Consider the following 17,945-nt stretch of genomic DNA (forward strand, 5'->3'; position numbering starts at 1 on the left):
GACTTCCTGGGTTATAAAATATAGAAGTTAAAATTTGAGTTTCGGATTCTATAATATTTTAGATTGCACAATCCAAAATACAAATTTGTATTCTATATTGTAAAATTTGGAATGAATAATTTTAGATTTTTCGAGAATATGAGACTACAAGAAGAAATTATGAAAGTGCAGAAAGAAATTTATAAATTTTTAAAATATGTTTGTGTGGACTAAGAATTATATAGAATAAGTCTAAACAAATTAACGAGTTGAAATAGACAAATTTTTTTTTTTTTTTAGTAAACTGTAGACCGCCCCCACATTGCTTTGTCATCTCTTCTTTGATAATTCATATTCTGAAATTTATAACTAACTTTTCGGATTTCACTTTCTAAAATACGTTTTCCATTTTAAAATCATCTCCAGATTCTCATTTCCAAAAATCAAAATACACACAAATATTTCAAGATTGTTTATTTTGGAAGGTCTTTCCAAAACTCAATTTTCAGAACTAAGCTTCATACTCATCTATTTCAAATAAAAAATTCCACCAAAGGTATTTTTGGAAAAAAATGTACAGTATAAATCTCAAAGGATATAATGCAGAAAACAAAAGCCATGAGTTGATTGCAACAATCTCATTCACATAGGTGAAGTATCTTCCTTAATATGCAAGAAAAATAAAAATAAAACACTTGAATACAGGCATGAAAATCATAACCTATTTTATGTATAAAGTGAATATATAAATAACATGACACAAATCCATCATCAACTTCTCTTACTATCATTTTAGCTACGAAATTGTTACTGAAGTTAAGCTCCAGAGAAAATGCTTAACCCAACTAATATAATTTAGTCTGAATGTAAGAAGTCATAAAAAGGTAGAATGTATGGTATTCGATCATCAATATTCAGAACCACACAAAACAACACCTCTTTCTTATATTTCTTTTGGACAGAAAATTATTTAGTTAATTCTATTGGTCATTCGTTTATTTCTAACTACCTAACTTTTGTTGTTATTTGATATCCCTGACTTCTTGGATAAACCAACCAAACATATGTATCTGTTTAGGGAATGAAGCCTTACGTCAGAACTAATCCAGAGTTCATGTATAAGACATGTTAGTTAAAGATTCCATTTAAAGAAAGCTAAGAAATTTTTCTTATAAACTATGTGATTTTAGTTAAGTTTTCTCTCTCTTTTTAAATGTGATGTTGTTAGTATTCAGATATTAGAAAAAAATATTTTAATTTAATATATAATTTGACACACTTTATTTTCACGGCAAGAAAATCATTAAATTAAATAGAAACTAATTTTAAAGACCAAAATAATTAATCACTATATTAATTACATTAGAAACCATTTTATAAACTAAAAAATTATCGGTATCTAAAATATTTTTTATTATTAATAAAAAATTATAAATAATTTTTAAATTGATATCTAACTATTAGCTACCAAGGTTTTAACTACTAACTACTTATGTTCTAAATTAGTCTTTATTAGTCTTTTAGAGACTAATTTAGAATATATGTAACATCCCTAATTTTTACCCATATATATAATAAAATAAAAGTAAAACAAACAATATCTAATTAACATATGAATATATACAACTATCTCATAATTGTATCTCAAAAAGATATCCCTCTTCATAGGGATTTTAATATATACACAAAAGTTTTAAAACAAAACAAATCACTCAAATTAAAAGCATCTTCTCCTCTGGTTGATGAACTCTATTACTTGCAACCTCATATGCTCCCGTGTAATTATACTATTAAAGAAAGCAAACACAAACAAAGGACACGGTAAGCTAGTTATATAAAAATTTCTATATAATTTCAATTTCAAATTAATGAACATATTTCATCAAGTGTTTATTAAAATTTATAATTCATCTTTCACATGTCAGACTTCTACTTACTTACAGCACATAGATACTTGACTCTACTTCCGGAAGACTCATGTATTGAAATTAACATTCAGAGACCTCCACCTATCATACTACTCGCTGTGAAATCCACACAGCCATGCGCATAAACATCTTAATATCTCATAATCTCATATGATAGGGTAAATCCATTTGATCTACTCTGATAAGTTTTTTCAAACCTCAGACTTAGCCAAATGAATATATACCCTAACAACAATCTCAACACAGTATTTCCTTTCCTAAAGATACTATGTCTTGATCACACTATCACGCCATTTCATATCTCATGCAACACATCAATGCACCATTCAATCACATCATATTTTAGACTTTTCAAAACAATCTAAATATATCTCAAAATTCACTGAAACACAGAACTAAGTTCCTTTAGTTATATTTTTAAATAAGATTCAGTCACTTAAAAAGAACAAACAATAATACATTAGGCTTTCAAAAGCAAAAATAAAAATTTATTTTTTTTTGTATAAAGATTCTAGCTTGAGCGAGAATGGGTCTCGCTCAAGTGAAAATTTTCTCGCTTGAGCAAAATTCAACCCGAGAGCACCCAAAATTTCATCCTAGGTCTCGCTTGAGCAAGAATTTACTCGCTTGAGCGAGAAGGGACCGAGAGCACCTCCTTTTTCCATTCTATTCTCGCTTGAGCGAGAATTAGCTCGCCTAAGCGAGATATGCAAAGAAATCTGCATAATACTATTATGCCTGTTAAATTCTAAACCAACAATTCATTCAATTCATAAATTTATAAATCTACACATTACATTGACAATTTTTGCTCAGAATGACACAAACACTCTCATTGAATCATTGAGCTATTATGTCCATCTATACATATATATGATTTCTAAATCCAAAATCATTTAAAATCAAACAACCAATTCTCAATCACAACACTTTCAATTTCAATCAAATTACAATCTACTCAAAACAAAAAATCCTACAAGAAAATTTGGAACTGGTCAACCCCACATCCAGATCTAATAGATAATAAATGTGTATAAAACTAAATATTAAAAAAAAAATCTAAAAGAGATCAAAATTACAATTTTTGACTTGTTTATATTAAACAACCGATGTATCATATTAATTCTAGTTGTTCAAATTAAAACAATTATGTATTTTTTCACAATTTTGAGTTTTCTATGTTTTTATTTTTACTATAATTGTTTATTTTAGTGGAAGGGGTTGTGTCGTATGAGATTCAAACACTCTTCTTAAATAGCGTGTCCGTGTCAGACACATGTATAGGATATCGACACTTGTACGACACTTGTAGGACACGTATCACATATCAATGAAGTGTCTAGTTCAAAAAATATTTGTTAAATTTATGACAATTCTAACACGGTTCTAACACAATTTTAAAAAGGAGAAATACATTAATTTTCTAAAAACTCAAACTTATTGTATAAAAATTTATTATGATTATAAAAATAAGGAACAAATCCTTTTGAATCAATCATGAAAAACATCTTTATGCTCCAAAAAGAATCTGAAACATACTTGTGCACATAAATCTTTATTGTCAATTTATATAATTCATAATTATATAATATATAGATATGTGTCTTCGTGTCCTACATTTTAGAAATTAGATGTATCTTTATGTCCATATCTGTATCGTATCAGTGTCTGTGCTACCTAGGTTGTGTCTCATAATATGAAGAGTCATAATTCAAAGTTGTATATCAAGATATATGCATGAGTTTTTTTAACAACTTCTGAATTATCTCATATTTTTGTCTTGTAAGAAGAAGATTTTGTGAGAGAAAAGATAACATCTCAATCAGAAACATATAAATACTTTCTGACTATAAAACTCCTAAATACTCTTTAGTTGCTGGTATCTCATAAAATTTCTCCATATATTATTTCAATGATAAAATACAATCTCTTAGAAATGTTAAAAGACTAGTACGATGACCTGTGCAACGCACGAGAATTTTTCTAATATTTTATATGTAAATATTAATATTAGAAATAATAATTTTATTTAGATATATAAATTATTAAGTTGATGAAATTAAATTAAATGTATTGCAATAGTATAAGTTTACATACTTTTATATTAATGAATTTAATATAACATAAATAATTAAAAATTTATGAATATATTTAACCCGTGCAACGCACAAAATTTTTTACAACATTTTATTATATATAAATATTAATATTATAATTAAAAAAATATTATTCTTTTACATATGAAAATTGTAAAATTAAGAAATGAAATTAAAATGTTAAAAAATTTAACTTAACTTATTATAAATTTGTAATATATATTAGTAGCTATGAAGCTCAGACACTCCTTTTAAATGGCGTGTCGGTGTCCGATATTCGTATCGGACACTAACACTCGTATGACACATGTAAGCCACGTATCCGTGAAGTGTCCAATTCAAAAAGTATTTGTTAGATTTCTGACAATTCTAGTACGATTTTAATACAATTTTAAAAAGGAAAAATACATTAATTTTCTAAAAATACAAACTTTATTGTATAAATTGTTATTATGATTATAAAAATAAGAAACAAATCCTTGTGAACCAGTCATGAAAAGCATCTTTCTGCTCCAAAAAATAATCTGGAACATAATATGTGCACATAAATCTTTATTGTCAATTTATATAATTCATAATTATATAATATATAGATTCGTGTCCCGTGTCCCCGTGTCCCTGTGTCCCCGTGTCAGTGTCTATGCTACATAGATTAGTAGTCCACAAATTAATTATAAATAAAAATGAATGAATAATTTTTTGCCATAACAAATACATTACAATAGAAAAAAATAATTTGAACAAATTTACATTATATAAATAATTATCTAATATTATTTTCGCATAAGATATTCACGAAGAAAATGAAGTACTGTTCACGGACTTCATGCTAAGTTAATATGCAAAAATCTTCCAGAATAATTATTGTAATTAAAAAATTAATTCATTATATTATACCAAGTACAGTTATAGTAAAAGTAATAAAAAATGTGTGGGTTTTTCCAGAAACATATTGTAGGCGAAAATCATATTAAATTATGAAGTCACATTTTGTCATATAAATTAATACTTGTGCACATAAATGTTTATTGTCAATTTATATAATTTATAATTATATAATATATAGATCCGTGTCCCCGTGTCCCCGTGTCCCGTGTTCCCGTGTCCCCGTGTCAGTGTCTATGCTACATAGATTAGTAGTCCATAAATTAATTATAAATAAAAAGGAATGAATAAATATTTGCCATAACAAATACATTACAATAGAAAAAAATAATTTGAATAAATTTACATTATATAAATAATTATCTAATATTATGTTCCCATAAGATATTTACGAAGAAAATGAAGTACTGTTCACCAACTTCATGCTATGTTAATATGCAAAAATCTCTCAGAATAATTATTGCAATTAAAAAATTAATTCATTATATTATACCAAGTACAATTATAGTAAAAAGTAATAAAAAATGTGTGTTTCTTCCAGAAACATATTGTAGGCGAAAATCATATTAAATTATGAAGTCACATTTTGTCATATAAATTAATACTTGTGCACATAAATGTTTATTGTCAATTTATATAATTTATAATTATATAATATATAGATCTGTGTCCCTGTGTTCCCGTGTCCTCGTGTCCAACAAATAAACTAATTTTATGTATCATATTTAAATTATAATAATAATATCATAAAATAAGTTTAATAAAAAATACCACATAAATTTGGTAAGTAAAAATAAACACTTATGTAAAAAAATGATTCATCCTAAAAGATGTATAGCTCGAATGTAATAATTTGGTATGTTAACACCTACTTCAAAAATAATCTTATCACATTCTTTTAAGTCATTTAACATATATATTTTCTTTCATCCCACTTTAAGTTTTGTTGACTTATTTAGCGCGATTTTGTATAAAAATATAATTATATAATTAAATATATATATATATATAAATGTAAATGTGAATAAGAAAATAAAAAAATACAAATCAAATATTAATATATAAGAAATAAACATTAGCATGTATGAACAAATAAAAAAACTAAACATACTAAAATTAATATAAACAATGTTTAAAGATATGTTATAAGAGGATTCATCCTAAAAGGTGAATAACTTGAATTTAATTATTTGGCATGTTAACCTGTGCTTCAAAAACAATTTTATTATTTTCTTTGAAATCATTTAACCTACAAAAATTGTTCCATCCCGCTCCAAATTTTGTTGATTTAATTGACACGTTTTCATTTACTATTATAAATAAAAATATAATATATATAATAAATATTATATATATATGCCTAATTGTAAATGAAAAAATAAAAAAAAATACAAATATATGAGAAATAATCATTAGCAAATAAAAAAAACTAAACATACTAACATTAATATAAACAATCCATGAAAATAAATAATACACATAAATAAATAATTTAAGTATAACAAACTGACAAAACTTTTGAGGAAAGTAACTAACAATAAACAGTTATGTAAAACAGGAGTCATCCTACAAGCCCAATAATCCAAATTTCATTATTTTGTATGTTAACCTTTGCCTAAAAACAATCTTATTGTCATTTAATATAAAATTATTTCATCCCGCTCAAAGTTTTGTTGATTTATTCAGTGTATTTTCTTTCAGTTTTTTTTATAAAAATATAATTTATATATACATATATACATATATATATATAATAAGAAAATAAGAATATAAAAATAAAATTAATGTAAATATTAATATTAATATATAAGAAACAAACCTGAGCAAATAGAATAATTAATTTTAGAAATTTTATTTATTTGAGATTATTATTTAAGTAGGGAATAAAATAATTTAGGATTCGTATTTATTTAATATCTTAGAAAACGTAAAAATTTATTGATTTTAGATTTTTATCAAAGAATGATGTCAAATAATGTAGAATGTGGATTTATTTAGAATTTTGATTAATTTAGAAATTTTATTCATTTTCGATTTTTATCTAAGAATAACATTACAAATTTTTGGATTTTTATTTATTTAGGATTTTGAAAACTTTAAAATTTTTATAATTTTTTTATTTATTTAGAATTTTGAAAACTTGAAAATTTTATTTATTTTATATTTTTATCTAAGTAAGAAATAAAATAATTTCTGATATTGTATTTATTTAGGATTTTTAAAATTTTTTGAAATTTTATTTATGACATAAAATAATTTGTGATTTGTATTTATTTAGGATTTTAGATATATAAGAAATTTTATTTATTTAAAATTTTCATTTAAATAGGAATTAAATAATTTAGAATTATTATTTATTAATATTTTGAATAATTTCATAATTTTATTTATTTTATATATTTTATTTAAGTAAGACATTAAATAATTTAGAATTTTTATTTATTTAAAATTTTAAATAATTTAGAAAATTTATTTATTGTAAATTTTTATTTAAGTATGACATTCAATAATTTAGGACTTGTATTTATTTCATATATATATATATATAAATGTCAATGACAAAATAAATTAAAAAAATAAAAAATATATAAGAAATAATCATTAGATATGTAAATAAAAATAAATAAACATATAATATATGAACATAAACAATACAGATAAATAAATAATTTAAGTTTAACAAACTGACAAATTTTTTTTAAAAAAGTAAGTAACAATAAACAGTTATGTAAAACCAGACTCATCCTAACCCAATTTCATTATTTGGTATGTTAACCTCTGGTTCAAAAACCATACTATTGTCTTCTTCGAAGTCATTTAGCATAAAATTATTTCATTCCGCTCCAAGTTTTGTTGATTTATTTGACGCTTTTTTTTCTTCACTTTCTTTTGTATAAAAATATAATTCACATAATTACATATTTGTAAATAAGAAAAAACTAAAATAAAAATAAAATTATAATGAAAATATTAATATATAAGAAACAAACATCAACCTATACGAATAAGTAATTTTAAAATTTTTATTTATTTGAGATTATTATTTAAATATGGAATAAAATAATTTAGGATTTGTATTTATTTAGGATTTAAGAAAGCGTAAAAATTTATTAATTTTTATTTAATAATGACATAAAATAGTGTAGGATATGGATTTATTTAGAATTTTTATGAATTTAGAAATTTTATTAATTTTCAATATCTATCTATGAATGACATAACAAATTTTTGGATTTTTATTTATTTAAGATTTTTGAAAACTTTTAAATTTTATTTATTTTATATTTTATTTAAGTAGAAAATAAAATAATTTACGATTTTGTATTTATTTAGGATTTGTAAAAAAATTTGAAATTTTATTTATGTATGACATAAAATAACTTATGATTTGTATTTATTTAGGATTTTAGATATTTTAAAAAATTTATTTAATTCAAATTTTTATTTAAGTAGGGTCTTAAATAATTTAGAATGATTATTTATTAATATTTTGAATAATTTTAGAATTTTATTTATTTTAGATATTTTATTTAAGTAGGACATTAAATAATTTAGGATTTTTATTTATTTAAAATTTTAAATAATTTAGAAATTTTATATGTTGTAAATTTTTATTTAAGTATCACATTCACTAATTTAGTATTTGTATTTATTATATATATATATATATATATAAATAAATATAAATGTAAATGACAAAAAAAATACAAATATATAAGAAATAATCATTAGCATATGCGAATAAAAAAAAATAAACTGACTAAACTAATATAAACAATACATGAACATAAATAATACACATAGATAAATAATTCATGTATAACAAATTGACAGAATTTCTTAAGAGAGTAAATAACAATGAACCGTTATATGTAAAGAAGGACTCATCTTAAAAAGCAAAATAACCCAAATTTCATTATTTGGTATGAAATAATCCTATTGTATTCTTTGAAATCATTTAACATAAAATTGTTTCATCCCGCTCCAAATTATTTAAGTAGGAGATAAAATAATTTAGGGTTTATATTTCTTTAGGATTTTAGAAAACGTAAAAATTTATTAATTTTAGATTTCTATCTAAGAATGAAATTAAATAATTTAGGATATGAATTTATTTAGAATTTTGATTAATTTATAAATTTTAATTATTTTTTAATTTTATCTAAGAATGATATTACAAATATTTGGATATTTATTTATTTATTTAAGATTTTCAACAACTTAAATTTTGATTTAAGTAGGAAGTAAAATAATTTATGATTTAGTATTTATTTAGGATATTTAAAAACTTTTGAAGTTTTATTTATGTATGACATAAAATAAGTTATGATTTGTGTTTATTTAGGATTTTGGATATTTAGAAATTTTATTTATTTCAAATTTTCATTTAAATAGGGATTAAATAATTTATAATAATTATTATTATTTTGATATTTAGAATTGAACTGGTAGGCTAAAACTGAGAGGTTAAGCCGAGAGCTAGATACAAGACATAATCGAGAGTTTATGTATAAAAGAATAAAACAAAATATAAATGTTATTATAATAAGGCCCAATTAAATAAAAACCTGCATTAGGGGGTGCGTAAATAATAAAACGGTGTATAAAGAAAGTCCAAAGGTAAAAGCATAAGTCCATTATGGAAATTGTATAAATAGGAGGTCAACATAAGAAGCAGGTAAGAATGATTTTTGTGTGATGAACATACATCTATTTCTGACTTTGGCATCAGAGCGCCTTGCAGGTACACCCCCCATCTGTGTGAAGGAGAAGCCGAGAGCACCCAACGTGAAGAGAAGCTGAGAGCACCCAGCGTGAGGAGAAGCCGAGAGGATCCAGCCCAAGAAGAAACCAAGAGAGTCCAGCCCAAGATTGGAAGATTTGTACAAGAGTTAATCTTTTCAACCTGATTCTAGTGTTCTTGGTCCTTGTTGTAAGAACATTTTGGCGCCCACCATGGGGCCGAGAAGTAGCTGAAAAAGGTTGAAAACAAGATGAATCAAAGAGAAGAACAAGGTGGAGAGCAGACAGACAATATTAACATGCTAATGGCAATGTTGGTACAACTACAAACAGAATTTGATATGTTAAAAAATAATAATGAGGAAGAATTAAGTATGTTGAGAGCCGAAAATGCACATATGAGGAGAAAGTTACAAGAGGAAACAGTTTTGAATTCATCCTTTGAAATCGTTCAGCCTAGAGCACAGGTGAATGAAAGGATTCATCACAATGAAAGTTCCCAAACCAAAAGAAGATTGCTTGAAAACTCTGAGGTTTTTGCAGGAACATCTTCCAGAAAGCATCCGTTCTATGATGTTATAGTTGATACTCCATTACCTGACAATTGGAAAAATTTGACCATTGACAAATATGATGGAAGTACAGACCTTGATGAACATATTGCAATATATACCACTCAGATCAGTTTATATACGTGGAATGATGCTGTTATGTGCAGGGTGTTCCCTACGACGCTGAAAGGAGCAACATTGAGTTGGTTCACGCGCCTCCCACCTTTGAGCGTTGATTGTTTCAATACATTGGTGGAAAAGTTTGGTGCTCAGTTTGCAACTAGTCGCCCTCATCATTTAACATCGATTGCCTTGGTAAATATAAGACAAGAGAAGGGGGAGTCGTTAAGAATGTTCATGGAACGCTTTGGAAAGGTCGCCTTAGGTATTCGAAATCTCAGCCCGTTACCATGCATCATATGATAACAACATTAAAACCGGGACCATTTGCCGACAACCTTTGCAAAAAACCCGCGACTAATTTGGATGAATTAAGGCAGCGAGCGTCAAAATTTATGCAAATGGAAGAACTAAGAGAGTTCCGAAGCCAGGTGAGGGTTGATGGAGGTGAAAAAAAGGTGATGGAAAGAGAAAGTGGACCTATGGTCAGAAGGGCCCGAGAAGAGTTTAGAAGTCGAAAATTCCAACAATACACACCTTTGAATACAAACAGAGCAAGAGTTTTACAGGAAGCCATGGTAGCAGAAATAATACCACCACCAAGAAAAGCAAGAACACTAGAGAGAGCAAATCACACTAGGCATTGTGAGTATCATAAAAATCATGGTCATCATACAAAAGAATGCATTGGGTTGAAAGATAGAATAGAAGAATTGATCCAAGCGGGGCAGTTGAAACGTTTCACCCGAGGAGGAAATACAAGAATGAGGTTAAGTTCGAAGAAAGGTTTGAAAGGGGGAGAGGTAGGAGAGAGAAGAGTGGAAAGATTTGAAAGAAGAGAAGATAGAAGAGTGGAAAAGAGAGATGATAAAAGGGGTGGAAGGCCAGAGAGAAGAGGTGATAGAGTTTATCAAAACACCCAATCAGTAAGGCGAAGTAGGGAACAAAGTCTGAGAAGGCCAGTCAGAGGGTTTATAAATACAATTTCAGGTGGGTTCTCTGGAAAAGAATCCTTGTCAACAAGAAAACAACATTGGAGAAGTATCAGAACCATTAATCATATTTTTAAAAGAAGAACTCTGCCACCGATGCTTTTCACAGATGAAGATTTTCAAGAAATTGATCCTGACCATTATGATCCTATGGTGATAACGGTAGAAATAGCCGAATATGCTGTCATGAAAACCTTGGTTGATCAGGGGAGTTCAGTTGATATTCTATTTTGGGATACTTTCAAAAGGTTACACTTGAGAGAAGAAGATATAGTACCCTTCCGAGAGCAAATCATTGGCTTCTCGAGTGAAAGAGTTAGCACCAAAGGATATGTTGATCTAATGACAACATTTGGAAGAGGCAGCAAAACTAAAAAGATTAAAATCAGGTATTTGGTGGTAGATGCCTCCACGTCATATAATGTGTTATTGGGACGGTCTTCTTTAAACAAGTTGGGGGCAATAGTATCAACACCACACCTAGCCATGAAGTTCCTGACAGAGAATGGGGAGATAACAACAGTTTATGTCAATAAAAAAGATGCTCGGGAATGTTATGCGACAGGTTTGAAGATGAATTTGAAGACGAATAAAGATACTGAAAGAATTGTGGCAATGGTGGATTAGGACCCCAGATTAAATGATGAGAGGTTAGAACCAAAAGAAGAGACAACAATTGTGGTATTGGGCCGGGACGAGAGGCAATGTACTTATATAGGTGGAAGTTTGCGTGAACAAACTCATCACGGTGTTATGTAACAAAAAAGATTTATTTGCTTGGAAACCATATGATATTTCTGGAATTGATCCGGAGGTAATTTGTCACAAGTTGTCTGTTTGCCGAGAAGCAAGATCGGTATCTCAAAAACGAAGAAAATTGGGAGAAGAAAGACGAAAGGAAGCAATTGAGGAAACCGAAAAGATGCAAGCTGGTTTCATTCGAGAGGCTCAGTATACGACATGGTTATCCAATGTGGTGCTTGTTAAGAAACCGAATGGAAAATGGAGAATGTGCACAAATTATACAGGCCTGAATAAAGCTTGCCCGAAAGACACATATCCATTATCCAACATAGACTGATTGGTAGATGAAGCGTCTGGTCAAGAGATAATGAGCTTTCTTGATGCCTATTCAGGGTATAATCAAATACAAATGTATGAACCGGATATCCCAAAAACAGCTTTCACCACAAATACTGCAAATTATTGTTATAAAGTCATGCCTTTCGGTTTGAAGAACGCTGGAGCAACATATCAAAGGTTGATGGACAAGGTGTTCAAAAAACAAATTGGAAAGAACATGGAAGTTTATGTTGATGATATGATTGTAAAATCAAGAGAAGTAGAGAAACATTTAGAAGACCTTGAGGAGATGTTTGCACGAATAAGAAAGTACAATATTCGTCTCAATCCAGAAAAGTGTGTTTTTGGTGTAAGAGGAGGAAAAATTTTGGGGTTCATGTTAACAAATAGATATTGAGGCAAACCCTGATAAATGTGAAGCAATAATGAAGATGGGAAGTCCAAAAAACTTGAAGGAAGTACAAAGACTAGTGGGAAAGCTGAACTCATTGTCAAGATTCTTACCAATATTGGTCGAGAGAACTAAACCGATAGTAAACTTGTTGAAAAAATCTGAAACCTTTGAGTGGAATGAGCGATGTGAACAAGCCTTTTCTCAAATCAAAAGTATAGTAGCCGAACCACCAATCTTAGTTAAACCTGTGTCAACCCAACCTATCATAGTTTACCTAGCAACTTCACATGAAGCTATAGGAGCTGCCTTAGTCCAAGAAAGCCCAGATCAAAAACCAATATATTTTGTGAGTAGGTCCCTTCAAAATGCCGAAACCAGATATCCCAAGGTTGAAAAAGTCGCCCTAACACTGGTGTATGCCGCAAAACGTCTTCGACCATATTTTCAGAATCATCAGATAATTTGTAAGAATAGACTATCCAATATCTAAAATTTTGAGAAAACCAGAACTTGTAGGTAGAATGGTGACATGGACGATGGAGCTCTCAGAATATGGAATCAAATACGAACCAAGAGGACCAATCAAAGCCCAATCCCTTGCGGATTTCATTATTCAAATGCCGACAACAACACAACAGGAGCAGTGGACATTATATGTAGATGGCGCGTCAAGCAAAAAAGGAAGTGGAGCAGGGATAGTACTTGAAGGACGAGATAACTTCCAAGTAGAGATGATGTTAAGATTTGAGTTCAGAACATCCAACAACCAAGCTGAATATGAAGCTCTTATTGCAGGATTGCTGTTAGCTAGGGACATGGGAGTCAAAAAATGTCATTTGCAAAAGTGACTCTCAGCTTTCGGTAGGACATGTGCAAGGGGAGTATCAGGTAAAAGATCCATTATTAATGAAATATTATCATAAAGTATTAAATATTATGTAGTGCTTTAATAAGGCCGAAATAAAATTTATTCCAAGAGAATTAAATATGAAAGCAGACTCATTGTCTAAGTTAGCAAGCCAACAACGACAAGTGCAACATAATTCAGTCATACAACAAACCCTCAGCCATCCGACAGTTAGTTTAGAAGAATGCCTCAATATTACAACATCAAAAGATGAATGGATAAACACATATATAGAAGTTATAAAGAGCCAAGAACAAGGTGTTGAACTAGATACAAAAATGGCAAAGAAAGTGGCTAGTTTTGTTTTAATTGGTGATGAACTTTACAAAAGAGGATATTCTATGCCTTTGCTAAAGTGTCTCTCAAGAGAGCAAGCTCAATAAGTAGTTAAAGAACTTCATGAAGGAATTTGTGGATTACACTGTGGAGCTCGAACAATGGCAACAAAAGTTTGCAGAGTCGGATACTACTGGCCAACAATTCGAGAAGATTGTGAGATCTATGTTAAAGCATGTAAAAATGTCAAGAGTTTGGAAGTTTAAACCATATACCAGCACAAGAGTTGCAAGGAATTATTTTTCCATGGCCATTTGCAAAGTGGGGAATTGATATACTTGGTCCATTTCCACTTGGACGAGGACAAACCAAGTTCATGATAGTAGCTGTGGACTACTTTACAAAATGGATAGAAGCAGAAACATTTACTAAGATAACGACTCAGCAAGTTCAAACGTTTGTATGGAAAAATATAATATGTCGATTTGGAATCGCACACACCATTATAACTGACAATGGCCGACAGTTCATTGACAAAAAACTTATGGAATTTTTTGCAGATTTGGGGATCAAGTCTACAAACACTTCAGTTGAACATCCGCAAACGAATGGACAAGCTGAAGTTGCAAACAAAGTTATTCTCGGACAATTAAAGAAGAGGTTAGGAAGCACTAAAGGTTTATGGGCAGAGAAGTTGCCAGAGGTATTATGGGCATATAGGTGCACACCACAAACTTCAACTGGTGAAACACCATTCAACCTCACATATGGAATAGACGCAATGCTACCAGTGGAAGTTAATGAACCAACATTACGAAGGAAAATGGAGGATTGGAATATCAACAATGAATGTTTGAGGATTGACCTTGATCTTATTGAAGAACTTAGAGAACAAGCAAAGATAAAGGAAGCAGCAGTAAAGAGAAGAGCAATGAAGAGGTTTAATGCAAAAGTAAAGTTAAGAGATTTTAAAGAAGGGGATTTGGTCTGGAGAATGCGAACTGATGCTCGAAAAGATCCACGACATGGAAAACTAGCATCCAATTGGGAAGGTCCTTTCAGGGTACTGGAAAATTTGAAAAATGGAGCCTACAAATTAGAGACTTTGGAAGAAAAAGTGATACCAAGAACCTGGAATGAAAGCCATTTGAAGTTTTATTTTAGTTAAGGCAGAAGATGTAAAAAAGAAGACTTTGATGTACATATTTGTCGTTTAATGAAGAAGAAGCAATATTGAATGACAAAAATAATCTCATTTACTTTCATTTTTCGGTCATGGATGATTTCATTCCAGGTGAAACCCAACTGAAAGAATTCTTTGGTCTTGGAAGATTTCATCATAATTAAAACCCTGCCAAAGAAGACAAATAAAAAAACAATTCGGGCTTGGATGCTTTCACTCTAAGTGAAAACCCTCCCGATATCACATATAGTGAAATGCAAAGCAAAAAACTCTTAAATTTTTGCATACTTAAAATATAAAATCATAAGGTCCAACCAAACGTTGGCATTACGAAACCGAGAGCTAAGTCGGTATTACTAAAAAACCGAAAGGTGGTTAATAATTGTCTACTTCAAAACCGAAAGGTCCAAGTTAACAAAGTGATTAATAGTTTTATGCCTTCAAAACCGCAAGGTCCAGAGCAACAATTTCATAATTCAAAACCGAAAGGTAGTTAATAATTTTTTACTTCAAAACTGAAAGATCCAGGTTGCGAAGTGATCAATAATTTTACTTAAAAATCGAAAGGTCCAAGTTGCAAAGTGGTCAATAATTTTATTTTTCATAACCGAAAAGTCTAATTAAAGATATATCAAACCAACTATTTTCCAAAGAATATTATGTATAGTTCTCATGTATGTTATATTAGATTCATTAAACTAATATATATTTTGAGCATACTATAAACCGAGAGGTCTCAAATTTTTTGCATAGCAGAAAGCAAAAATCGAGAGGTCTTATCGAAAAACCGAAAGGTTTTAATACAAAACCGAGAGGTCTTAAGGCAAAACCGAGAGGTCTAACCAAACATTGGCGTATCAGTATCAAGTCCAAAAGTTCAAACCTATAAAAATAGTCAAAATTGGTCTCTAACTAGAAAAACCGAGAACTTTAATTAGGAAGTTCATAAAACAACTGTTTATAGTTCAACCTCAAAAACCGAAAGGTCCAGGTTGCAAAGTAATTAAATAATTTTATACTTCAAAACCGAAAGGTTCAGGTTACAAGGTGATTAATAATTTTATGCTTTAACAATCGAAAGGTCTAATTGAAGATGTATTAAATCAACTCTTTTCCAAAGAATAGTGTAGATCTCATCGTCATTGAAGCCAAAAAGGTAAGATGAATTTATCTTAGGTTGGAAAAATAAATCAAAGTTAAACTCGAGAATGTTATTTTATTTTTATTTTGGTTAACTAAAACCGAATACTAAAATCGAAAAGGTGGAACCGGATAAGTTGATTATATTAGATCATCTAACTTTATCTTTCTTGCATACCTATGTTAAATAAGATTATTCACTAGCAAGCAATTATGTTACGTGCGAAGTAAGTAAAATATTATATATAGTTTGATTCTATACATCCAAAATAACCTCTTGATGATTTCATGTCAATAATAAATAAATAATAATTTATAATTGAAAGATAACATTTAAAGCATTTAAGTTAGATAACCGAAAGGTTAGCACCGAAAGATTAGCACCGAGAAATTAGGACCAAGAAGTCTATGATAGCATTTGCTCGTAACCGAAAAACAAAATTAATCAATTAGATCACATAACCGAAAGATCAAGATTGAGAATTCTGTGATAATATTTATGGATAACCGAAAAATAACATTAAATATTCCAAATAAATAACCAATTGGTTCGGCCGAGAGGTCTAAAATGATATTTAAATGGTAACAAAAAAATGGCTCAAATTAAAAGAAAACAATAAACTTTATAAATTCAAACCGGTAAGTTCCAAAAGCGATTACATTAAGAATGCAAGAATCAATACATTGCTCAGATATCATGACATTCCAAAACAAATTCACTTCTCGATAAGCAAACCGAGAGCTACAAACAAAAATTATAACCTATATTCATCTAGTTCACGACGTTCACATCTTCAGCATCCTCTTTGGGAATCTCACTAACAGAAATTAATTCACCATTGTAAAAATCCTTCTTAAGAACAAAATTGCCTTCATCGATAGGAATCTTATAAAAATACTTTGCTTGTAGAAGAGCCTTGTCAAAGCCTAATTTATGTTGCTCCAAGATAATTTTCTCGGCTTCAAAAACATTTACCTTCAACTGCTCTATCTCTTTCTTCATAACCGTGATGGTGCTTGTGTTAGATTCCTTTACAGAAGATAATTCCAATATCTTCTCATCCAAAAGTTGATTTTCACTACGAAGTCGAATGTTATCTTCATCAATCTTCAAGTTCTCGGCCTTTAACTCAGAGATATGCTTTACAATATTTCCTTTTCTATCTCTTGTTGATTTTTCTGCATGTTCATTTTTTCTAGTTGCAAAGTTAACGAACTCATTTTCTCATTAGTCTCGGCAAGTTCACTCTTCAACTTTTCAAACTCAGCAAGAGACACACAATTCCCATTCTTCGCTTTCATTATCTTCCCAATCAAAAGAGTTCTACTCGAAAGCTCGAAAATAGAATCAGCCAGAGAAGCAACATCAGTGGCTTTCAACATATTATAAGATGATTCACTAAAAGAGGTTTGAACGAACTTCACATATTTCGTTGAATAACCAAAAATTGTTTCAGGAAGAGGTTCAATTGAACCACCTTCAGCGTGACGATGGCGCCGAGAAGAAGAGTGAGATCTCTTGCTACTTCTATCTCGTTTCTTAGACTTCTTCGAAGGACCAACAACATGAGCATCATTTGTAGGTTCAGCTGCTTCAACGCGTGAAACAGGTTCTATAGTCTCCACTTCCACCACAAGATTGACCACATTCTCACGTCGAGGGGTTAC

At 29.1% G+C, this 17,945-nt stretch overlaps 1 protein-coding gene across 1 annotated transcript; it reads left to right on the forward strand.

Annotated features, from left to right (window-relative positions):
- Positions 1-10,703: 10,703 nt before the first annotated feature.
- Positions 10,704-11,921, forward strand: LOC137809258 (uncharacterized). Its single transcript, XM_068610393.1, has one exon. The coding sequence runs from the start codon at positions 10,704-10,706 to the stop codon at positions 11,919-11,921; it is 1,218 nt and encodes a 405-aa protein (XP_068466494.1).
- The last annotated feature ends 6,024 nt before the right edge of the window (positions 11,922-17,945 follow it).

Source organism: Phaseolus vulgaris, chromosome 2, assembly GCF_000499845.2.
Source record: "Phaseolus vulgaris cultivar G19833 chromosome 2, P. vulgaris v2.0, whole genome shotgun sequence".
Classification (NCBI taxonomy): domain Eukaryota; kingdom Viridiplantae; phylum Streptophyta; class Magnoliopsida; order Fabales; family Fabaceae; genus Phaseolus; species Phaseolus vulgaris.

Bases quoted from the DNA above. Each gene is read 5' to 3' on its own strand.
- LOC137809258 (XM_068610393.1), top strand. From the start codon at position 10,704: ATGGAAGAACTAAGAGAGTTCCGAAGCCAGGTGAGGGTTGATGGAGGT.